The sequence below is a fragment of the Semicossyphus pulcher genome, unplaced genomic scaffold (genome assembly GCF_022749685.1).
Source record: "Semicossyphus pulcher isolate SPU_LCO1_2020_fin unplaced genomic scaffold, fSemPul1.0.p SCAF_21, whole genome shotgun sequence".
NCBI lineage: Eukaryota > Metazoa > Chordata > Actinopteri > Labriformes > Labridae > Semicossyphus > Semicossyphus pulcher.
In genome coordinates this window covers 10,381,060-10,406,668 of record NW_027211695.1, presented here as the reverse complement: position 1 = coordinate 10,406,668, position 25,609 = coordinate 10,381,060, and the positions used below count along the sequence as shown (strand labels likewise).

The 25,609-nt window shown below is 41.7% G+C and overlaps 1 protein-coding gene across 4 annotated transcripts in view; it reads left to right on the top strand.

The window, feature by feature from the left end:
- Positions 1-25,609, top strand: part of LOC138600408 (protein O-GlcNAcase) — a 69,083-nt gene that overhangs the window by 7,914 nt on the left and 35,560 nt on the right. For 2 of the 4 annotated variants that reach the window (XM_069671827.1, XM_069671825.1), the window contains exons 2-10: positions 1,442-1,493; positions 20,488-20,585; positions 22,441-22,571; positions 22,677-22,848; positions 22,941-23,039; positions 23,226-23,495; positions 23,869-23,955; positions 24,176-24,639; positions 24,748-24,922. In XM_069671827.1, coding sequence (XP_069527928.1) covers positions 1,442-1,493; positions 20,488-20,585; positions 22,441-22,571; positions 22,677-22,848; positions 22,941-23,039; positions 23,226-23,495; positions 23,869-23,955; positions 24,176-24,639; positions 24,748-24,922 — 1,548 coding nt within the window. The remainder of the gene's footprint in view (positions 1-1,441; positions 1,494-20,487; positions 20,586-22,440; positions 22,572-22,676; positions 22,849-22,940; positions 23,040-23,225; positions 23,496-23,868; positions 23,956-24,175; positions 24,640-24,747; positions 24,923-25,609) is intronic. The other 2 variants (XM_069671826.1, XM_069671828.1) reach the window with 2 other exon arrangements.

Here is a 25,609-nt window from a genome sequence, read left to right as displayed (position 1 = left end):
CTTGATTTTTTTAATCATAATTATAAAAGACTTTTGCAAAGGGGTCAGAGCAGCACAGAGACGCAAGGGCTGAGGTAATCGTAATTGTAACAGTTGAAGTCAACAGGTCTACTATTCCTATTACTCGTTATACTCGACACTTTATCCACAAAAATGTTCATGTCACACCATATGACAACATGAGGCACTTATGTAACATTGTGCTGAATTAATTGAGAATCTAAAAAAATCTTTTAAAGACCACATATATTTTTGGAAATCTAAGAGTCAGATCTCAATAATTGCCATGCCTAATATTTGAACTTTAAAAAAAACTTTTTTTCAGGCTTATATGTCACCCACCCTGAACCAGAAAATTCAACAAAAATAGTGTTAACTGCGTTGTAAAATCACAACAAAAACACACTCAATATATCTATAATACAGATTACAAACTAGTGGTTAGAAACCAAATATTGGGTCACCTCTGAATATGAAGGTTATCAAAAGGCATCTGTGAAATGACAGAAAGTTACCAGAGTTACCAAAGGTGTCACTTTTAAATGCTTTTTGTCAACACCAGTCAAAAACACCAAACTTTAGGAGTTAGTAATCGAGTTGGCTTACTGTGAAGCACTCTCTGTTGTACACACATGCACACAGGTAGATGTCATTCCCATGCACACCAAAATTCAAGTATTCACAGGCAGGAAGCAGTTTGTTGTAGTGAATCTTATTTACCTCACAATGACCCATTTACTGTACACACATTCACACAGATCCAAACCAAAAAATACTACAGAAAGCCATATGCAATGGAATTACTATATAAACAATGCTTTTTGAACATGGAAAGTATTGGTAGTTACACTGACTTTATGAGCTTACACAGTTGAACTTATATGTATTACACACAGTAATGATCAATAAAAAAGAAATGTACTATATAAAAAGGATTTCCACCAACCATAAAAGCACATTATTATAGACAGATCAGTTATATAAGTGTGCATGGCCTCCTGCATGGCCTTATGCATGTAAGAATACTTTAAGTATTTAATTATTTCAGGGGTGCTGCACAGTGGTGCAATGGTTAGCGCTGTTGCCTCACAGCTAGAAGGTTCATGTGCATGCGTGGTTTCTCTCTGGGTACTCCGGCATCCACCCACCCCTAAGACATGCTCGTTAGGTTAATTGGTGACCCCAAAATTGCACGTAGGTGTGAATGTGCATGAAAGGTTGTCTGTCTCTTTGTGTCAGCCCTATGATTGACTGGCGATCAGTCCAGGGTGTACCTCGCCTCTCGCCCAAATACAGTTGGGATTGGCTCCAGCCCCCCTGCAACCCTGAACTGGATAAGCTGTATAGATAATTGATGGATGGATATTATTTCAGGGAACTAATATATGTAAAGGTGTACATTTCTACTATCCACTACTTTCCTTTTATTTTTACTTTGCAGGTTTCTATGGGAGGCCTTGGTCTATGGATCAGAGGAAAGTTCTCTTTCAATGGTAAGTCTATCACCACTTTCACAGTAATTTAGAATAAACCTGGTGTCTGCAAGATTGCATGTACTGTGCTGTAAATACATTACCACAGGTGTCACATATGTGTTACTAACTTCGTCAGTGAGGATGTGGATAGTGTGAGGTCAGAAGAAAAGGATCTGATTCCTGTGGGCTGAACCCAGTTGTATGCCTGTATTTTAGTGTCAGGCAGTCTCATCCTCACTTCTGAGGCTCAGCCAGAGATGACGGGGGGCGCGATGGAGCAGATGCTGCATTTTGTTACATGCAAATCCAGGGAATTACTGGAAATTGACAAGCCACCATTACTGCGGTGGCGTCAAGATGTCCTAAGAAGTGAACAATTTCCTTACTGTTGATAATGATCTAAAGGACATTGGGAAGAACCTGTGGATTTCTCAGCTGCTCCAACAGTTGTGACAAGCCTTTACGTCATGAAGAGTCACCTTGTATGAGACATTTCCTGACATTATCTGGGTGGCCTGCATGTGTGAATGCAAACAGCCGATTTTTTTACCCCGACTTTACCCCGACTTTCTCCTGCCAGCGACCTAGTATCATGTCGGGAGAAATGGTGAGCAAGTGACGGGGGGTATAGCAGCGAACAATACATCACCCTATTTAAAGAAAGTTATATCGTATTTCCATTATAACTGTGCTTCATTCTTCTCTACCATATATAAGTGTTTGTTCACAAAACTACTTTAACCTGCTCACCTTGCTTCTCTTCAGTTTTTTCTCCCCACACACCTTCTGCTGTAACTGCACACAGAGGCTCTTTCTACATATCTCTTCCGACATGTATCTGCTCTGTTTACATCCATCAGGAGCTGTACGCTTTACAAAGTTACCCCAAAAAGTTTTTCACCTGGGATCTCATTTTCACAGCAGCAGGTGAGCTGCGCATGAAGGAGGCTTGTTATTACGTGTCAAAAAGATCCAACCTGACTAATGACCGACACTACACAGCTGCACCTAAAATCTTTTAAAACAGAATAAAGAGGTCAGTATTTAACAGAAAACGTCACACCTCAATCAGTGCATTTACAGGAGGGACCAGCGAATGTCAGTATGTATGTGTGTGTGTCCAGTAAGTTTATCGATCGTGGATGACAATCTTTTTGACAGATAAAAAAAAGATACATGACAGAATTACTCGCCAAATAAACTTTATTTCCTGTTTTGATAAAAATGACACAAATAGACTTAATTTCGATCATAAAAGTAACATGAGCGAGGTAAAACAGTTTTGTGAAGATCGGTGTGCTTCTATATGAATGTAAGTAGTTACCAGTTGCATGTGTATCATTTGTCAATTGGTTCAAACTATCTACTGTTATTTTGGCACTTTCAAACTGTTGTAGTATGCTAAGCAATTCAGCTAATATCGTGCCAAGCTTAAGCTAATGCTACAAACACATCCAGTGAACACTAGCATATCAGTGCTGCCCTGTGTCTGTTTACTGCATCTAGCTGTTGGTATTTCAGTTGTTTGTTAGACATTATTCAGTGCGGATTAATACTTTAAAGCTTTAAGTTTGCATGTAAAGTCTGTATTAGCGTAATACCTGGCTAACAGGTGGTATCCAATGTAAAGTTTATAGACATGCTCCAGTCCTTATGTTGGAGTTTCACTTTGTAAAATGATTATAGTACTGCAGCTAAATTCTGTTGCTCAATTCTGCCCACCTTTAATGTGGATTTTAAGTGATTGGCGGTTAGCCCATTCTGAATAAGTATATTTAGACAGCTCCATTTAATTTTGTGGTATTTTTTGTATACTTTACATCCTGGTAATATTCTGTTGTATTTTACTTCTTATTGCAGAACCACACCATTATATTCACAACAAACATACATCTACAGTTCCATGGTAGTATAAAATAAAGAATGTTGCCCACGTATTCCTTCTGACCGAGGAAGAGTCAGATGTTGCACTTCCACCAGCAATTAGACGCACCCTGTGCTTTACAAAGTGGTCCTTCGAGCCGGATTTGCTTCACCTGTATTCAGACAACATGACTGCATCCAGAGATTGGAATTAACCACAAAGTCCCCGTCCCAGCCGGATCCGTCAAATCCCCAGACATCTGGAAGACTATGAGTTTTTCCATCCAACACGTCGTCACACACCACCACCTACCATGCATAAGGAACACGGTTCAGAATTGTTGGATCCCAACTTCACCAAGCAGCAGGACATGAGTGAATTTGGCTGCCAAAGGATGGAGGAATGCTGGAAAGGCATTCAATATCAGATGAGGGAGCTCCAATTGACTGTGGGAGAGTTACTCAAACTCAAAAAACGAGTGCAGCATCTGTAGCAGATCACTTCTCCCTGGCATGAAGTATCCATCCAACCTTATGCAGAGTGAAACCAAACAGACTCAGGACCTCATGTTGGCATAATCATTGAGCGCTTAATCCCACAGAGCTGCTAGCATGACTGCAGATTGCAGTATCTTGATTTAGTTACATCACCTCCTACTCCTCTAAAGCGTCTTGATTGGAGATTGCCATGGGTCAAACCCAAAATTTAACATATCGGTACCATCTCTTAAAGTAATGAACTACTGTCATTCAAAATCAGGAAAGTGCCTTCACTTGAAATCATCTTTCTTTCTTTATATCCACTCCCCGGACTGCTGGCCATCTATAGATACTTGTAATAAGCTCCTCAGTACTTTTTGAAGTAACAATATCTAATACACAGATATTTAAGCTACCTTTACAGGTCTGAATCAGTGCAATGTATTTTCTAATCATGGATACTTTCTCACAAATCATTATTCTTTTTCCTAATACCTTATTTTATTTTTGTACAGCCAAAACATTTTGCTTTAAAGTGAAAAAAAGCTAATTTGTTTGTTATATTTTTATTGCTAATTGAGTTACTTTAATAGTTCAGTCAGACAACTCACATTGTTATAGTTTGAAATGTTTATTGCTGCAGCATAGCTTTTGTGTAGCGTCTAGGCTCTGACCTCATCACTCCTCGCTGATTTATTTTCCATGCAGAAATTGAGGAGTGATGAGCTAATATCTTAACGCCCCCATTCGGGGCCTGCAGGTGGATGCTGTGGTGGTGGTGGGTCTGAAAGTAAGAGCGCAGTACTTGTGCAGGGCAGTGATGGCAATGACAGAGCAGAGGGAGAGACAGGAAATCTTGCAGCTTAAATAGACCCCCAATTGGGAGGAAGTTTTTGTCAAGTTAAGTGGAAGTGACGTATATCAGTTATTAAATCAGTGCAGCTTGAGTTGTCTGCCTGAACTAGCTCGCAGGGCGCCCCATTTAACACATGTATTGTTTGTTACAGGCCATCCAAAATTGTTTGGGTTGAGATATATACTGCCTGTCAGCTGCCCTATTCACAGCAGTCACTAGCTAGGCTAGCTCTGAATTTGATTGAACATAAGATACTTGTGTCCTAATGATAAAGATAAGCGCTCAGTGAAGAAACCCTTCCCCTTGTGCCCTCATCCCAATACTTATAATTAACCTACCACATGGCCCTTAGTCATCACTGCGACCCAAGCAGCCTTGCCAACTTCAACAGATCCAGGCTCTGTTCATATGAGCTGCAGGTAGTGATACAATAGTGTTTTAAACACAAAAGATAAAAATAGAAGGACAAGGACAGAGAGAAGAGTTTGTAGAGAGTGGTGTGTTAGAAAGAGGACAGGGAAGGCAGAGCCAGGGTGAGGTGCCCTGTCCGTTGCTAGCACTCACCTCGGCTGGATCAGGCTGTACGTTCTACCTCCCCGTACGTCCTCACTTTCATGAGGGAAGAGAGGAGAGAAGAGAGAGCAAGGAAGATGGGGGATTAAGGCAAGGGTAGGGGGTAACCCTAACCCCAAGTAAGGTATTACCTACCCTACCACATGGCTTTTAACGGCCCCTACAACTCAAAGTAGTAGTTAGATGCCAGCTCATCAACAGGGTTATCAAGCGGGCACCTCCCTTCACCAGTGTTTCGTCAAGTTAGGCCCATGACACCTCAGGGAGCCTCAACAGTTAGCTCTGGCGTCCCAGAGCCACTCCCCTTGATGCTAGCTCTCACCGCCCATCAAAACCTTGTGCTATCAAATCCTGAACAATTGCACCGCAACAAAAACAATGCAACTATTCCTGATGCCAACGTTATGAAGAAGGAACAGCATAGAAGAAGGATTACTATTACATTTCTTTTGGTCCCTAACTGACATTATTTCTCCTCATCCAAATCCACTGACTTGTTTTAACTGCTTCATCTGACATCTTCTTTACTGCCTTACACAGACTGTCTACATAGTCCCATTTCTCCCAGTAATGAGATAGTTGATCGTGCTATTAACCCTCTACATCCCACTTTTACCAGACAAACCATAACCTTCCATCCTTGCTGTTCAGCTTCTGCTGCCGAATCTGTACATTTAAGCTTTTTCCTTTCATATGTTTTCTCCACTGAGTCCTCCCAGGGCACCATCAGTTCTATAAAATAAACCGCTGACTCGCAGACCATAACACTGTGGCCTCAAGTGAGAGCAAACTATTTCCTGTGGAAGAACAAGTCTTCCTCCCAAGTCTATCTGCATCTCCCAATCATTAGCACCCTTTAGGTGGCCTGACTCTTGTCTGCTTAAACCCCTACCTCCTTTACATTTCTCCCCTTCACAGACAAATTGCACTCTTTTCAATCAATCAATCAAATTTTATTTGTATAGCGCCAAATCATAACCAGGGTTATCTCGAGACACTTTACAGAAAGAGCAGGTCTAGACCGACTCTTTGTTAAGTTATTCAAAGAGAGGCCCAACATGAATCCACCATGAGTAGCACTAAGCAATTCGGCACATTGGCAAGGAAAAACTTCCTTTTAACAGGCAGAAACCTCGAGCAGAACCAGACTCATGTTGAACAGCCATCTGCCTCGACTGGATGGGCCGAAAATGGGATAGAAGGAGATGCAGGATAGAGACAGGCAAAGAGAGCAACGACAACATATGTTCTTGTTACCACAACAACATATGTCCTTGTTACATGAACAACAACAGACACATACTTATGGTTACAATGCCAATAATAGTGGTAGACTAGGGTGAAGATTGGCTAAATAAATAAATAAATAAATAAATAAATAAATTAGCAAGAGAAGCAGAGTAATGATAAAGGCTGAGGTAATCGTAATTGTAACAGTTGAAGTCAACAGGTCTACTATTTAGCATTAGCAGCAACAATAATGATACTATGGGGAAGGCTGATGTTAGTAGTTGTTGCAGTCGAGCAGGTCCACAGCAGCAGGTGGTCTGCAGCAACGATCCTCAGGAACCTTCAAGACAAGGGAGCACAAGAACTCCCGGGAAGATATGTGGTTAGTAATGTTAATGGGACCAGAAGATACAGAGTTAATGAGCTGCATTGATATGACAGAGAGAGAGAGAGAGAGAGAGAGAGAGAGAGAGAGAGAGAGAGAGAGAGAAGCTTGGTGTGTCAGATCCCCCCGGCAGTCTAAACCTATAGCAGCATAACTATGGGCTAGTCCAAGCCTGAGCCAGCCCTAGCTATAAGCTTTGTCAAAGAGGAAAGTTTTAAGTCTACTCTTAAAAGAAGAGAGGGTGTCTGCCTCCCGGACCTTGACTGGTAGATTGTTCCAGAGGAGGGGGGCCTGGTAATTGAAGGCTCTACCTCCAACACTACTCTTGGAGACTTTAGGTATCACAAGCAGGCCTGCATCCTGGGAGCGCAATGTTCTAGAGGGGTAATATGGCACTATGAGCTCTTTAAGATATGATGGTGCCTGACCATTAAGAGCTTTGTAAGTAAGAAGAAGGATTTTAAATTCTATTCTAGATTTTACAGGAAGCCAGTGCAGAGAGGCTAATACAGGAGAGATGTGATCTCTCTTCCTAGTTCATTTTGTACCAGCTGCAGAGTTTTTAGTGACTTATTAGGGCAGCCTGATAGTAACGAGTTACAATAATCCAACCTGGAAGTAACGAATGCATGGACTAGTTTTTCTGCATCGTTTTGAGACAAGATGTGTCTGATTTTTGCTATGTTGCGAAGATGAAAGAAGGCTGTCCTTGATATTTGTTTTATGTGGGAGATGAAGGACATATCCTGATCAAATAGAACTCCCAGATTCCTAACAGTAGTGCTGGATGCCAGGCTGATGCCATCTAGGGCAGCTATATCATTAGAGAAAGAATCTCTAAGGTGTTTTGGGCCGAGCACAATAACTTCAGTTTTGTCTGCATTAAGTAGCAGAAAGTTTCTAGTCATCCAGATCTTTATGTCCTTAAGGCATGCTTCTAGTTTAGATAGCTGATTGGTTTCGTCTGGCTTCATAGATAAGTATAATTGAGTATCATCTGCATAACAATGAAAATTAATGGAGTGTTTCCTCATGATATTACCAAGAGGAAGCATATATAAGGTAAAAAGAATCGGTCCGAGCACAGAACCTTGTGGAACTCCATGACTAACTTTGGTTTGCATAGAGGACACATCATGAACATTAACAAACTGAGATCGATCTGATAGATAAGATTTAAACCAACTTAGTGCAGATCCTGTAATGCCAATTAAATTTTCTAATCTCTGTAACAGGATGTGATGGTCTATCGTGTCGAAAGCGGCACTAAGATCTAACAGGACGAGTACAGAGAGAAGTCCTCTGTCTGAAGCAGTAAGTAGATCATTTGAAACTCGCACAAGTGCTGTCTCAGTGCTATGGTGGACTCTAAATCCTGACTGAAAGTCCTCAAATAAACTGTTGTTATGAAGAAAGTCACATAATTGATTAGCGACTGCTTTCTCAAGGATCTTTGAGATAAAAGGAAGGTTAGATATAGGTCTATAGTTAGCTAAGGTGCCTGAATCTAGGGTAGGCTTTTTAAGAAGTGGCTTAATTACAGCTAAACACAGCCCGTCGATAAAGACATATTGATCATATCTAGTAAAGAAGTGCTAATTGAGGGAAAGACTTCCTTAAGCAGCTTGGTTGGAATCGGGTCTAAAAGACAGGTTGATGGTTTAGACGAAGATATCAGAGAATTTAGCTCAGGAATGTCAATTGGAGAAAAACAGTCTTTTTTAAGGGGGCAATCGAGTCTAGAGTACTTCTCAGCAAACCTGCAGTACTATCAACAAACTGATCAAGCTGAGAGGGACTAACATTAGCATAAGAGCTTTCTGTAGTAAACAGATATGGTAAAGAATTAAAAGCAGCTGGAATTGTTTCCTTAAATTTAGCTACAGTCCTATCAGACAAACATCTTGTGAGTACAATTTTGTTAACTGGAGAGTAGTCGGTTAATAGGACATCGAATGTTACTAAATAGTGATCTGATAAAAGAGGATTTTGTGGGAAGACAATTAAGTTTTCGGTTTCAAGGCCATAAGCTAGAACAAGGTCGAGGGTATGATTAAAGCGGTGAGTAGGCTGGTTTACACTTTGAGTGAAACCAATAGAGTCCAAAAGGGACATAAATGCCATGCTAAGACTATCATTATCAACATCAACATGAATATTGAAGTCCCCTACAATAATTATTTGATCTGAACTCAGGACTAAATCTGATAAAAACTCTGAGAATTCAGTTAGAAAATCAGAGTATGCGCCAGGAGGGCGGTATACTATCAAAAATGAAACAGGCTGTAAAGTTTTACAGGCTGGGTGTGAAAAACTCAGAACAAGGCTTTCAAAAGAGCAGAAACTAAGTTTTGGTCTAGGTTTGATTAGAAGACTAGAACTGAAGATAGCTGCCACTCCACCACCTCGACCAGTGTCTCGAGGAATATGAGTATTAAGATGACTGGGAGGAGTGGATTCATTTAAGCTGACATATTCTTCCTGACACAGCCAAGTCTCAGTTAAAGAGAATAAATCAATATGATAATCTGATATCAGATCGTTCACTAATAGAGCTTTAGATGACAGGGATCTGATATTTAACAGACCACATTTAATTCTCATATTTTTTTGGCATAACTTTGGTTGTTGTTTTAATTTTTATTAAATTTTTTTGATTTACTCCTTTTTTATTTGAGTTTGAATTAACTGTAATAAAAGGCCTGGGTTGGGGGGCAGACACAGTCTCTATAACATTAACATTGTGGCTGGGAAACTGCTCACAGGGAAGCTCAGAGGAGTGTGTAGGACTACAGCTCTGCCTCCTGGTCTCAACTCTGGTTTGTCAGGTTTTACGACTAACAAACTTAGCCATATTACGAGACAAAAGAGCTGCACCATCCAAAGTGGGATGAATGCCGTCTCTTCCGATAAGACCAGGCTTTCCCCAGAATGTCTGCCAGTTATCTATGAAGCCCACATCGTTTGCTGGGCACCACCTCGACAGCCAGCGGTTGAATGAAGACATGCGGCTATACATGTCATCACTCGTCAGATTGGGCAGGGGTCCAGAGAAAACTACGGAGTCCGACATCGTCTTTGCAAATGCACACACCGACTCAACATTAATTTTAGTGACTTCCGACTGACGTAACCGGGAGTCATTAACGGCGACATGAATTACAATCTTATCAAATTTACGATTATCCTTTGTCAGCAGTTTTAAATTTGACTCGATGTCGCCCGCTCTGGCCCCAGGAATACATTTCACTATGGCCGCTGGCTTCGCTAACTTCACGTTTCTGACTATGGAGCTGCCAATAACCAGAGTTGGTTTCTTAGCGGGTGTGTCGCTGAGTGGGGAAAACTTGTTCGAAACGTGAAGTGGTTGGTGGTGAACCGTGTGCTTCGTCTTGCGGCTATGCTTCCCTCTGAGAGTAACCCAGCCACTGCATCCCGGCTGCTCGGGAGTTGCCGGGGAAGAAACTACGCTAGGTCGGCCCGCACCGGCTACTGGCCCTGGGGGCTTGCTGCTGACTACAGCAGCTAGCGATGCTTGGTTTTCCAAGGTGCGGAGCCGCGTCTCTAATTCCGTGATCCTCGCCTCCATAGCTCCAAAAATACTACATTTCATACAAGTACCCTTATCCGTAAAGGAGGTCGAGGTAGAGCTAAACATCTGACACACCGAACAGGGCAGATCAGGAGAGCAGGAGGGAGAAGGAGAAGACATTTCAATTGATTAAGCTAGCTGCTAAGCTAACGGCTAAGCGAGTATAAAGTTAATGGTTTAGCAGATATGACGCTAATGCAACAACGAGAGTGCTTGATGAAAACTAGTGTCTGTTTAAGTACACAGCAGCTGAATAACCACAGTGATGATAATTACAGCAGATTAATCGATTTAGCTCGAGCTCTAGCAGCAGCTACAAACAGCACAGGACAACACAGTAGCAGCGAGAAAACAGGAAATGACGCTCACCTGACGCCACCTGATTGCATCCTAAATTCACCTGTTGCCTTCTACCTTCTGCTGCTAAACTGTTCAAAACCTGGTTATGTCGCCATGTGTACCTACCTTGCAACAGACTAATCTCACAACCTGACAGAATATGCCTTAGGTGGCCGTCTCTGAACACAATGTGCGCGATGGGTCCCCCTCTACCCAACGTTTTAGGTTCTGGGTCGATGGCAACACATCATAAGTAGCACCTATCGGGAATTTGATACGACTATCCTCCATACTCCACAGGCCCCTCCAGCTAAGCTTCCCCTTTTCTACACTTTCCCAGTTCATCCACTGTCCCAGCTTAGCCTGAGCTACAGCCTTAGTACACCTTACAACTTCTGCTTGTTGACAAACCTGCTCCATTACCAGTTCCACATTGGTTTACTCGAGCTAAGCCCCAAGCCTCCGAGGCCTTGCTGCCTGTTGCTGACAATCTCTGTATGCCTTAGAGCTTCCTTTGATTCCTGTACTGCTTGGGTTCCATTTCCTCCCTCTCATTGGATTTGGGACCAATTAACTCACTGCCATGTCTCTGCTCCCTTCAAACAACAATTATGTAGTGACCTTTGTTCAATCCTTGGTCAAATCTTGTTTAATTTGTATATGCTCCCCCTAGGTCGTGTTATTTGGCAGTTAAAGATTGTTGCCTACCATTCTCATGCAGATGACACCCAGCCCTGTGTTTCATTCAAATCTTACGACCTTAAAAACCTTGATACTCTACACTGTTGCCTTAGTGCTATCAAAGACTGGATGTCACAGAACACAGAACTAAACACGGACAAAACTGAAATCTTGGTCATTGGCCCAGACCAAATTTGAAATAACAAGAGTCCAAACCTCGGGCATTTAGCAGGGAATGTAAAACCATATTCTAGGAATCTTGGTGTTGTTTTTGATCATAACTTGAGTTTTTACCATCACATAAGCAAATTGGTTCAGACTTGCTTTTTACAACTCAGGAATATTTCTAAAATCTGTTCAACTTTGCCCAAGAGCATCGTAGAGCAAATCACCCATGCTTTTATCTCTTCCCGACTGGATTATTGTAACGCCCTTTTTTCTTGTTTTAGTGAATCTGCAACTGGTAGATTGCAATTGGTGCAAAACACCACTTCCAGGCTTTGGACAAACACTAGACGAAGAGAGCATATTACCCCTATTCTAGCCGACTTACCCCTTAGCCCTCATGTCAGGTTGGATGAGTCTGTTCCACAATTTAAAAACCTTTTAAAAACCCACTTATACATGCTGGCGTTTTAATAAGTTTCTTGATTGCAATGTCATTGGTTGGATTTGCCTTTTAATAATTTTTTATTATTATTATTATTTTCATTGCTTTTACTGTGGAGTATCTTCTTCCATTTTTATAATGTGCATTTTAATTTTATTTTAGTTGTCTTCATGCTGCTTTTATGCATTTCTGTTATTAACTGTGAAGCACTTTGGAACTGCTGTTTTGAAAAGTGCTATATAAATAAGCTCCGATCTGTCCAGTGCATCAACAACCACAGTATGTGCAGCCTTCAGTGTGCGCCACATGCACTGCAACAACTTGTGCATCAGTTTAGTCTGCATCCAGTGCCCCCACAGCCTCTGTGTGCGCCACCTTAGCCTGCGCCACATGCACTGCAACCACCTGTGTCTCAGTATGGTCCGTTGCTAGCACATGCTTAACAGCCACCTGATCTTGAGGGCCCAAACTACAACATGTTGGAGATGATGATTGCATCTTCCTATGGCATCCCTAAACCTAAACTCACAGTATTCAGCTCAGGAAAAGAGAGTGACTTCGCCTTGCTAAAGAAAGGACTGGACAGTGTGCTTGGGCCTCACAGGCACAGACTACAAATATGAGATCTTAGATCATTCAAAGTTTCCAGTGCATACCAAGTTGCTAAACACTACATACATGACCCTGCCCCCTACACCAGTGCTATGCAGGCTCTTGAGCTGAAGTATGGACAGCCCAGGCGGTTCAATCCTGCACTCCCTGCCTATAAAAGCAGGTGATGCTCAAGCTTTTGAAGACTTCGCCCTGGCTGTGGCCGGTCTAGTGGGACTGCTTAACACAGTGTAGGGAGTGAGCTGCATTGTGGCTCCCACATGGACCGACTACTAGCTAAACTGCCATCAGGTCATCGAGACAACTTTGCTGAGTACTGTCTTAACTGAGGCATCATACGAACTGAATCTAATCGCGCTTACACCCTCTTTGACCTTGCAGAATGGTTAGAGCTTAAGTCCCAACCCATACAGGTGTCCAGGCAGGCCACAGAGTTGTACACCCCAGACAAGCAGTACTCTGAACGGAAGGATTTCAAGCCACCTAGAGCAAAAGCAAGTCTACTGCCATTTACTATGGACCCAGCTGCATCACAACTACCTGCTAAGGGCTGCTATAAGCCCTACTGTTCTTTCTGTGAAGGGACCGAACATTACCTAAGTGCAATTTTGCTAAGCTAGACATCACTGCTATTGCTGCCTGGATCAGGGAGAATAACGAGTGCTGGCGATGTGGACGGAAGCACTCCCCTGTCAACTGCACATTGAAGAAGGCCTGCAGTACTTGTGGCGAACAGCATCTACTCATACTGCACAACCTTGCTAAGGCCAGAGAGCAGAATCCTAATATCCTTACCGTCTGTACTGTGTCCACTGTTATCTGTGTCCACTGTTATCTGTGTTGACCATTCTAGTCACTCTGGCAAAGTGATGTTGAAAGTTGGTTGGATTCAACTCCACAACGGGAAGAAGAGCATGGACACCTTTGCAGTGCTCGACGATGGTTCTGAGAGGACAATTATACTCCCTGCAGCAGTTGACTTATGGACAAGATGAGGAAGCTATTAGCTGCTGGAGGATTTGAGATAAGACAGTGGGCCAACAATGTACCTGAAGTGGTGTCACATCTTCCTACCACTGCAAGGTCAGACACTTGTGAGCTCTGGCTGACATTCTACAAAGCCCAAGAGTCAACTCCAACCAAGAGGGCAAGGTATCACCCTACCACAGTGCTTCATGCCATCCTGTGCGGACTCTTTAGCCTCGGCCTTTGTAATGCATATCCTCTGTAATGCATTGGAAAAGGCTTATGGATCTGTAGCTTACGTGAGAGTTACAGATGCTCACGGAGACATCTGCACCTCATTCCTAATGGCCAGATCCCCCATTGCTCCACGAAAGCAGTTGTCTATGCTTTGCAGCCGAAGATGGAGGCAAAACTAAGACAGAAGTGGCGAAGTACTACGAATGACCTCACTGTGGGTGAGGTAGTTATGATAGTGGACTCCCAGTTGCCGAGAGGCATGTGGCCAGTTGGCAAGGTCACCAAGATGTTCCCTGGACCGTACCTCCGCTCGACCAGTGGTCAAGCTGATTGTTTTGCCGAAGATGCCTGATGAGGATAACATCACCACGTAGTTTAACAGGGACTTTGTCGGATGTGTTTTTGCAACACAAATACAGGGGTGGTTGTCGAAAACTCCCTGTTATCATTGGAGAGCTACATTTCCCAGCAGCCCTATTTCATCATGCGATGCTGTTTCAAGTGCAGTTACGTTAGTCTGTTCCAGCCTCCAAAGCAGCGAGCCACTTGCCCGCTGCTCAGTCTGTTTAAGTTTCACTTTCTGTTTTGTGAATCTCAGTGTGTCTAAGCAATTCAGCTAATATCGTGCCAAGCTTAAGCTAATGCTACAAACACATGTAGTGAACACTAGTATATCAGTGCTGCCCTGTGTCTGTTTACTGCATCTAGCTGTTGGTATTTCGGTTGTTTGTTGGACATTATTCAGTGCCGGTTCGTACTTTAAAGCTTTAAGTTTGCATGTAAAGTCTGTATTAGTGTAATACCTGGCTAACAGGTGCAATCCAATGTAAAGTTTATAGACATGCTCCATTCCTTATGTTGGAGCTCCACCTTGTGGAATGTTTATAGTACTGCAGCTAAATTCTGTTGCTCATTTCTGCCCACCTTTAATGTGGATTTTAAGTGATTGGCGGTTAGCCCATTCTGAATAAGTATATTTAGACAGCCCCATTTAATTTTGTGGCATTTTTTGTATACTTGTATACTAAATCCTGGTAATATTCTGTTGTATTTTACTTCTTATTGCAGAACCACACCCTTATATTCACAACAAACATGCCTCTACTGTTCCTTCATGGTATTACACAATAAAGAATGTTATTGACTATAGTCCGTGGATGCCCGCATATTCCTTCTGACCGAGGAAGAGTCAGGTATTGCACCAGCAATTAGATGCACCCTGTGCTTTACAACCTCACCTTTCTCCCAGTTCAGCGAACCTAGTCCGAGCCTCTAGCCAAGTGTAGAGGCTCTGATGGCTCTCAGCCTTATATTAAACTGTTTTATTACCTGCCTGTACTTGCTGAATCAAAGTAAAGTTTATTACCTACGATGCGTGCCTTAAGTGTGCTGCATTTGGGTCTGAAACCCACCCGTTACAGTGAAAGTTTTTTCACCGACTATTTGAAGACACTAATTACAGGTTTATGTTTAGACCAGACTTAAGCAGGAAATTTACTTCTGTCAAAAGATTCAACACACATAATGACGGCGATTTTTGAGTCACATCTCGTATAGTAATCACCAACGAAAAGAGTGCAAACAAGTGTAAGCTTGCATTCTATCTCACGAGAATTGCATTCAAGTTCGGCATGCAAATTTTAGCAGGAGCAGAGCAAAGTGCAGTTTGAATAATTACTCTACTCTCAAGCATGAAGGGTCATTAACGCAGAAGTATACACCAATCAGCCATAACATTATGACCTGCCTAAAATTGTGTAGGTCCACCTTCTGCTGCCAAAACAGCCTTTAACGGTTGAGGCATGGACTCCACTCGACCTCTGAAGGTGTGCTGAGGTATCTGACGTGAAGATGTTAGCAGCATATCCTGTAAGTTGTGAGGTGGGGCCTCCATGGATCTGAATTGTTTGTCCAGCACATCCCACAGATGCTCAATTGGATTGATTTCTGGGGAATTTTGGGGCCGAGTCAACACCTTGAACACGTGTTCCTCAAACCATTCCTGAAACATTTTTGCAGTGTCGCAGGGCGCATCATCCTGCTGAAGACGCCACTGCCATTGGGGAATGTTTCCATGAAGGGGGTGTACTTGGTCTGCAACAATGTTTAGGTAGGTGGTACAAATTGAAATAATTGGCAGGACCTAAGGTTTCCGAGCCTCCGGTTCTGATGCTCACGTATCCATTGTAGGTGCTTTCAGCGGTGGACAGCCGGGGGAGATTCACTTCAGTTGACCTAAAGGACGCATATATTAACATACCAATATATGCTCTTCACAGGAAATTACTGAGATTTGCCTTCTAAGGCACAATCTATGAGTATATTTTTGGGACCTCACCATGTGGCTCAAAGAAAGGAGTGGCCTACATGGAAAATGAGAAGCCTGACCAAAATGTACTACAAGGAGTAAAGCACCACAATGACTCAATATCCCAGAATGCTCCTTCCTCCGCACCTACTGTAGGTGTGAAATGAGGGAGAGAGTGAAATTATCTTCCTCCATTGGAGGAGAGCTGAGGGAACCCCAGGGAGTCCCTGTGACACAGCCAGGATTTCATGGTATGTTTGCCGATGTTGCTCTTCTTTACGAAATCACATTAGATCCCAAAGACAACTTACCCCACACATTTGTGCTACTCGTCATGCTTTCCATGGACGGTGACTTCTTATGAGAAGAAAGGTAATTATCTACCCATTTTTATTCTTAATAAGACTGAACGTAAGATGTTGTTAGCCTCTCTGCTAGCCCGCTTGCTCGATTTAGCTTGTTATTTAGCATCGATTAAACTGGTGTCTATTAAACAAATAAATCATTTTTTACTACGTTTTCCAGGGAGTGTACACGAAGCCAGCGTTCTTAAACACTCTCATCTGGATTCCCTCAGTGACAGGGAGTTGCTGGGGCAAAACAAAGTGACCATCTCCAGCTGTGATGTTGGACACTACCTGATCGGTGGCCCGCCGGCGTACCCAATGCAATGTTGGCTCATGAAACCTTTTTCAGATACTGGCAGACTGAAACCTGCTGTGTACTTCTACATATGTGGCGAACATGGCGATAACTTCACATAAGAAGGGACGAGTTACATTTTTCTTACTCAAAACTACACAGTCTAACAAACCTGTTCTTTTTGTGTTAAAGCGTTTAATATTGTCATTATTTGTTTCTCTATTGATTAAAAAAGTACTGAATCACAGACGGGCCTCTTTTCTCATTTTTATTTTTTAAATAACGTTTATACACGTGTACAAGCTTTATACTACATGGATTTTAACTAGCTAGCTAGCTGTTGGTGAGCTAACATTACCCAAATATGACTACAGGGTTTAATGTAACATCGATTTAAAAATGAGTAGCATGCCAAACACAGCCTAGTAATGCATGTCTGTTAACAAGGCAAACAAAAACATAACTTACCTTTATCAGTAGAGCTCTGAAAGTGCAACAAGTCCACCACCATCGACTCCACGACCGTCACCGAGTTTAAAGCCCTGGTGAGTCGGCACGCCGGTCTGTCACCCAAACTGCAAGGAGGCAGCTTGTCTCCTCGGCCGACCACTGCTTCACATTTATATCCATATATATCATTGTTATTGTGAGAGAAAGTTGCTGCTGGGAAAAGCGGTCACGTATAGAGTGACGTCATGACGTGGCTCTTCCACAGGCTCCAGCGGGCAGAAAAACAAACTGGTTCCGAGTTGGTTCACAAGTTGAACCAGCACGGCCCTGAATTAGAACCAGGTTCGCGTTGGTGGAAAAGGGGTAACACATTTCCGTTTAGGTAACTCACACATACCTTAAAGGTACAGATTGCGTGGACACAAAGCTTTGTCCATGCCATCTTGTGTAGTACACCAGTCCAGGCCACACACATCTTATTTGTTCAATTTACACAGACTTAGTCTGGCATTTTGAACACACCACTTGGTCTGCTATCTTGGCTCTCTCTCTGTATTTGTGCACAGAAGAGGCTGTTGCTCCTCTCAGACAGCAGGGCATACGCATAGCCATGTACACTGATGATACAAGGGACCAATTGCTCCTGCAACACCTGAGAGTTTAGGGTTCAGGGTGAATCAGGGAAAGTGTGTGCTGACTCCAAGTCAAACAATCACTGGTCTGTCTCCAGACTCCGTTTCGCTCAGAGCCCACCTGTCAATCAATCAATCAATCAATCAAATTTTATTTGTATAGCGCCAAATCATAACCAGGGTTATCTCGAGACACTTTACAGAAAGAGCAGGTCTAGACCGACTCTTTGTTAAGTTATTCAAAGAGAGGCCCAACATCAATCCACCATGAGTAGCACTTAGCAATTCGGCACATTGGCAAGGAAAAACTTCCTTTTAACAGGCAGAAACCTCGAGCAGAACCAGACTCATGTTGAACAGCCATCTGCCTCGACTGGATGGGCCGAAAATGGGATAGAAGGAGATGCAGGATAGAGACAGGCAAAGAGAGCAACAACAACATATGTTCTTGTTACCACAACAACATATGTCCTTGTTACATGAACAACAACAGACACATACTTATGGTTACAATGCCAATAATAGTGGTAGACTAGGGTGAAGATTGGCTAAATAATTAATAAATAAATAAATTAGCGAGAGAAGCAGAGTAATGATAAAGGCTGAGGTAATCGTAATTGTAACAGTTGAAGTCAACAGGTCTACTATTAGCATTAGCAGCAACAATGCCAGCAGAGAGTGAGAGCATTTTCAGCATGGGGAATGTGTTACCCTTTAGGACATAGTGGCTATACCATTAGGCCATCTGTTCATGAGGGGTTTTCAACGCTGGGTTGCATCCCTCGGTCTGGAACGCTCACTTCACAGGAATCGCTGTGTGAGGGTTTCATTGGAATGTGTGGCAGCACTTCACCAGTGGAAACTCCCCATATTTTTGACAAAGGTTCCTGTCTTAACCAGGAAGGTGGTCACGACAGAGCATTAATCATGTATAAGCATTCTTGAGGCACCACTGTGCCTAACCTCAGTCTCAGGTATTTAAACTCTGTACCAATGGAGAAATGTCAGCACTGGTAATTATGGTGTCTAACAGAAAATCAATGCCAAGACTTTTAGACGCACAAGAACTTTCCTCCAGAATAATATGTTGGATTGCATGCTCTCACATACTCTGTTGCCCTTTAATGTAGGATTCGGAAAGGTTTTTCAGCCCATTGCCTTTCACTTGGATCAATATATTTATGTCATCAAACACAGAATGTATTTTTCTGGGTCATTTAAGCCTTTACATAGAAAAAAAGATTTTGCTATTTTCTTCATGGCTCTTTATTAAGCAATTTTTTCCCCCATGCAGAGGCCTTACATTGGGATGGTGTTCAACATAAAAACACTTCAGTTGGTGCCCACAGAATGTGGAGTTTGTGTTTGCATAATAAATAGATAAACAAGATAAAATCATATTTCAAATGCCCTTTTCAGAGTTTATTAACTAAGGCTGTCCCAACAGTTTTCATTAGCTTACAATGAGAAATAAGCTCTTTCAGCATGAAACTGCTGATTTCCATGACAGTAACCTACAGTAGAATTCTAAAAGATTACAATCTAAGTTACATTTTAAGAAATCCTTATCACATTCATAAAAATGAAAATATGAACACACTTAGAGGGGTAAAATGTGGTAGCTATGAACTGTTGCGCTGTACAGTATATCTAGTTGTAAGAAGAGAAAAAAGTAATTCTTGATAAGACACTCTTCTTAAAAATCAATCCCTGATGGTAACTGGCAAAGTTTTGTTGTATAACCGTGAATAGTAACAGCTAACTCCATCCCTGGTGATAAATTGCTCCCACTGCTCTTGAAGATACGGACAAAATCATTATTACATGTGGTTTCTTTCCCTATGATAAATCATATAATACTTTACATATTAAAAAAACATACAATCTACTAACCATGGCAAAGTTACTTTAATGTGTCCTTACGCTTCTATACCCTTTATGCTTAATGATCCATTTACAGAAGCACTGATGGCGATAACACTTTGTTAAACTTGCCATTAATTATTTATGAAGAGGTGATGGGGATTAATTTGATTTCCAAAACTCAAGTGTAGCAGCAACTGAATGTGTGGGATCCAGATTTATTTATAGATTGTCGATTTTAGACTCAGTGTGGGATGGAGGTACAATTCATAAACTGAGTGTTGCATAAGTCTAGCAGAGTAGGGCTGTGGATGTGTGTACAGTATGTATGCGTAGTGTATCTGATTGTGCTTTTGAGGGAGGTAGCATTGTGGAGGCGACTTACATGCCATCTGTCCAGGAAATGGAGTAGGGAGAGTCCATCCATAAATTATAGGCAAGACAGGAGCTGGGTTGTGTCCAACAAGAGAGAGCCATATTCATGGTTTGTATTCGTTGTAATGCAGATATTGTTTCACTTCTAGAATCATGCTCTATAGTTCAGGAGATCACCTCCTGTAACCAAGATTGCCATGGAGCCCCATGATTAATACAGTGGTTCCATATTCTTGATGATTCATTAATGGGATTACTTACAACTTCAATTACATGTTTCTTCCCTTTGTGTCCTCAACCCATGTCTTCCTGTACCAGGATGCAATATTGGGGGTTAAACACCTACCTGTACGGCCCAAAAGATGACCTCAAACACAGACTGTTGTGGAGAGAAGTCTATTCTCCTGAAGAAGAAGGTAACAAGATTCTATCTATCTATCTATCTATCTATCTATCTATCTATCTATCTATCTATCTATCTATCGATCGATCTGCTCTCTGTCTGTCTGTCTGTCTACTTTTCCTACTAAATAACATACATTTCAAATCAATGTATGTGAATCAGCAACTTTGAGCCTAAATTAGTCAATACATATATACCAGTATGTCCATTTCTGCCATGCTTTGGCAAAGAAGAATGAGGCATGGAAACCAGGGACTATGTGTACATTGCTAGCTTGTAAATTGCATCCACATTTCCAACATTGCATGTTTGCCTTGCATATTTAGCCCCCTCTACCGGGGATGAACCGAGAAACGCAATGAAACACTGCAAGGAGTGAGGAAACAAGGAAATATGTTTTAAGTAGAATGAGACTTCCTGTCTTCTAAAATGTTGTGAAGCAATAACCATTTCCTATGACAGAGTCAGCTGTTAACAGCTGAATGGACTGTTTATCAGCTTTAGCAGCTGTTTGTGTCTGAACACATGCACCATATTATACTCAAAGAGACGCATAGATAGGGTTTCCTCTTTGTAGACCGCAACCTGTTTATCAAACACTGCGCATAAATAAAATCCTGTTATCTGTATTTATACTGTGATCTGTGTCCTGCTTAGAGCCACACAAAACATCTCTACTAGAACAATGCTTTTATGGCATCTTATATTATATATCTATTTTAGTGTCTCTATTTACTGATAATGTCCTTGTGAATTTATTATTAAATAACCCAAAATATGTTTACGTTTTTGCTTTAGGGTCAGGAAATTATTTATTAGGCTAAAAGCTTCAGGAAAATAATAATCATTCAATTCATTATTGAATTACTGATGCTCAGAAATGATCAGCCTTACAGGTGACTAAATAGAAATGACGATAAATGGATAAAGGGGTTCTTGCAGACATACAGCCTCTAATACTCTCTCTGACTTTAATCTTATCAATTGTATTGTATAATTGTGTCAACTGAAAATAATTAATGTTGGTATTATGTGCAATACATGTATAAAATGTCCAACCATTTTGTGCACTGTGTGCGCTGTATTGTATTTTCTCTATAGCTTAAAATGTTTGAAACGTGTTTAATTTTTATTGTGCACTGTATACTTCTTGTCTTTCCTATTTACTGCGGTGTAACATTGAACATTTCCCTGTTGTGGGTTCAATAAAGATTTATCTAATCTAATCTATCCATAATAAAAGTTAAGGGGCTAAATTAAAGATCAGGAATAGAACAATCTTTCTGTAAAGTGTTGAACTTATGTTTAATAGATTTGTGCTCCTTTTGTTGTTTACACAATAGATTTATTAATCAAATATACATCTTGGGAGTTGTCTGTGAAGGTTCTCAGTCATCCAGGTCATGGTATTTCAGTAACAAGCTTCATCCAAAAGCCAAAGGTTATGGACATTTATTTTGTTCTTAATCCCATGAATATCCAACGGGTTCTCATGCCAGGTCATCAAATACAGACATTTGTTTAGCTTCTGTTTCAAAGCACCCTCTAGTTTCTGTTTTAAGGTCTGCTTTCTTCCTTTCTTGCTTATGAAACTCCAGTGATGTTTGATGCATCAGATCAGCCCTGATGTGCTGCGCCCACACTCCACATCTCCGCTCCACGCCCTTGGAAAAATAAAAACTTTCAGACAGCATGCAAGAAGATTTTATATTTTGAGCCAAGTTGAGTTCCCTGATAGATTACATGAAAGTGAGATCAAAGAGAAGCATTTATTGATCAGAAGGTTGTTGTGATTTATTCTCTGTTTTTTCAACCATAGTATTTTTTCATATCTTCATTTATTCTCCTCTACTTTCCTCCTCCTTTAGGTCAGTTGCGTACTCTCATATTAGAGGCCCAGTCTAGAGGCCTGAGGTTTGTTTATGCCCTCTCGCCTGGTCAGGATATTGTCTTCTCTTCTGCCTGTGACCTGACCCTACTCAAACGCAAGCTGAGACAAGTATGAGACACAATAAGATAATATTTATTGCAGCAATGCAACTTTTTAAAGTTTAAGTTTCAGTTTTTTCTCCTCTATGATACACAACTGAATTTCTCTCTCAAGGTATCTGACCTAGGTTGCCAGGCATTTGCCATTCTCTTTGATGACATCGATCACTCCATGTGTCAGGCTGACAGTGAGACCTTTTCTTCATTTGCTCATGCTCAGGTCACTGTAACTAATGAAATCTTTCGGTTCTTGGGGGAACCACCCATCTTCCTATTCTGTCCCACAGGTAGGGAACACAGAACTTGGTAAAAAATTGACCTGAGCAGTTTTTACTGCCTGTCTGAAATATAGCTCTCTTTCTGTCTTCTTCTTCTGCAGAGTACTGTGGTTCACTGTGTTCTCCCAGTGTATCAAAGTCTCCATACCTGCAGACTGTTGGAGAGGACCTGCTGCCCAACATAACAGTGGTATGGACAGGTGAGACACATGCACATGTAAGAATATAAATGAAATTATGTGATTAACATAATATATAATAATAATATAAGTTAGTGGTCTAAGTAATTACTAAGACCTCTTGTGCTCCAGATTTTGATGTGGCAAAGTCTGTTTGTCAAACTTTAGGGTTCAACGCGTGTCATCCTTTTCCCTTCACTCCCACAGGCAGTAAGGTAATTTCCAGGAGACTGTCTGTAGACTGCCTGGCTGAGGTGGAGTCTGTCCTTCAGCGTCCCCCGCTCATCTGGGACAACCTGCACGCTAATGACTATGACTCTAGGCGTCTCTTCCTGGGGCCATTTAAGGGCAGAGAGCTTCAGCTGAGGAGCCACCTGAGAGGCTTGTTACTCAACCCCAATTGCGAGTTTGAAGCCAACTATGTCCCACTTCATACGCTGGGAAGCTGGTACAGAGCTGGAAAAAATGAGAACAAAGGTGAGGGATGTAGGGAAGGTGGTGGCTTAAAAGGCAAAAGTATAAATAGGATGTTGGAAGGAAAGAAGAAGTAGCACTGAGATGTTTTGAGCAAAGAGATGTCACAAGTAACTAAACTAATACTGGCTCTGCCAACCATGTGCATTTACTCCCATTGCTTTCTAGAGAAATGTTGCTTGGCAACTAGTACAGTTTTATCATCATATTATCATATTATTTTTTAAAAATGTGTTACTTTGTAGGAATTAAAGCTCCATTTGTTGGCCGGACAAAGTTGTTCAATAAACTTGTGAGCTACAGTTAACAGAATAGAAGTGTTTTTTTTTATCTGTGCTGCATCCTCATACATAGTAACACGTTATTTATGTTTTAGATAAAGAGTGGGAATACTGTCCTGATGAAGCTCTGTCAGCTGCACTACATGATTGGATGGAGGAAATCAATCAACCACTACAAGCAGGTAAACCATGATGATTGCTGTGCTTGTGTGTGTTCACATTAAACTGGACTCACTCACTAATGAAATTTGCGTTGACAAATGAAATCAATAAGTTCCATAACTGCATTATTAAAGTTCGCTTTTGACTGCAAACTAAAATTTTGAAGATTGCAAAAAAATTTTGTTAGCCACAGTTAGATATTTGTGCTTGAAATCATAACAATTTTTTTTGTCATTACAGGTCGTCAGGGCACACAAGCAGACCAACGTTTATCTGCTCAAGCATCTCACCCCAAAACTCCAGACAGATCTGACTGCCCTTTCACTTTCATAGGAACCTCTGCCGTGGCCAAACTTCCTGTTTTCCCCCTGAAGTCCAGCTCACCCCCATCATCACCAACTATGGTCAAGGTAGAGAGGGAGGGAAGAGAAGGGGAAATGAAGAGGTCAAACCAGCCAAGTCAACCCAATAAACAACTTCCAGGATCCAAGACTGGAGCACCTTCAGGCGGAGGCAGGGGACAGAAAGCTGCATATGGTGGGAAGGGCCTACTTAGTGAGTCCCAGGTGCGGCTGCTGATTGGTCTTCATTATCTGCCCCATGAGCATGGTCTCTCTGCCCAGAAACTGCTGCAGGACCTGACCTGGCTAAAAACAAACTGCCAGCTGGTCAGTTGTAATGGCGATATGGCACCACCTCAGAGGGTTAGTCCATGTTTTTTTGTATATATATTTTGCTGAAATTGAAATTGTGAAATGTTTAATTGATGAATGTAAGTAACTTTGCACCTATTTCCCTATGAATGCCCTCAGATTGATGAGTGGCATGGGCGGGCCTCCAGGTTCCTGTCCCTCTGTGATGACATAGCACAACTACATTGCAGTGTAGTGGGTGGGGCCAACAGGGCTGTGCTCTATGACCTTTACCCTTATGTGTGGGACCTGAGAAACACGGCTCTGGTGGCAAAAGCATTTATATGTTGGCTGGGTGAGTATTTAGAGAGATGAAAGCAATCTACAGTATATGATAAGACTATTTTGTAATATGTTGCACTTTTTTGTATAGTGTCAACCGTATTGTGACTTATTGGGGGCCTCCCTCCTTCAGCTAAGTGACAAACTCATCTTCCAAAATGGCGCCTGGCTAGCCTTCAGCTAAGTGACAAACTTATCTTGTTGTAGCAGCTCCCAGTGCCTTGTTGTTATTAGATTATTTTTATCTTATTTTATTGTATATTTTTATTTATTCAGAAGCCTGCTGTGCACTGTTTTATGCCTCTGACATTACAAAATGCACTTGATTTGGTTAGGTGATTTGGTTACTATTTATTGCCACTAATCAATAACTCCTTATCACGAGAAGCCATATCTGCGAAAACGCCACCAACATTGTTAACACACACAACAACCTGTTCGCCCTGAGGTTCCGACCAACTATTGTTGCCGATTAAAAGCCAACAATTACGGAGAAGACAATGTAATAAAATGTGGGTTTTGATTATTACTTAGATGAAAATGTGAAAATTCTGCTATTTGTGTTTGCGTACACAACGCAATGATAGGGAGCACAAAACAACAATCTTAATTAAATCACAAAATACATATTTCATCTCTTTAAAATGTGTGTGTGCGTGTGTGCGTGGGGGGGGGGGGGGGATCTGGATCTGGGGGAAAA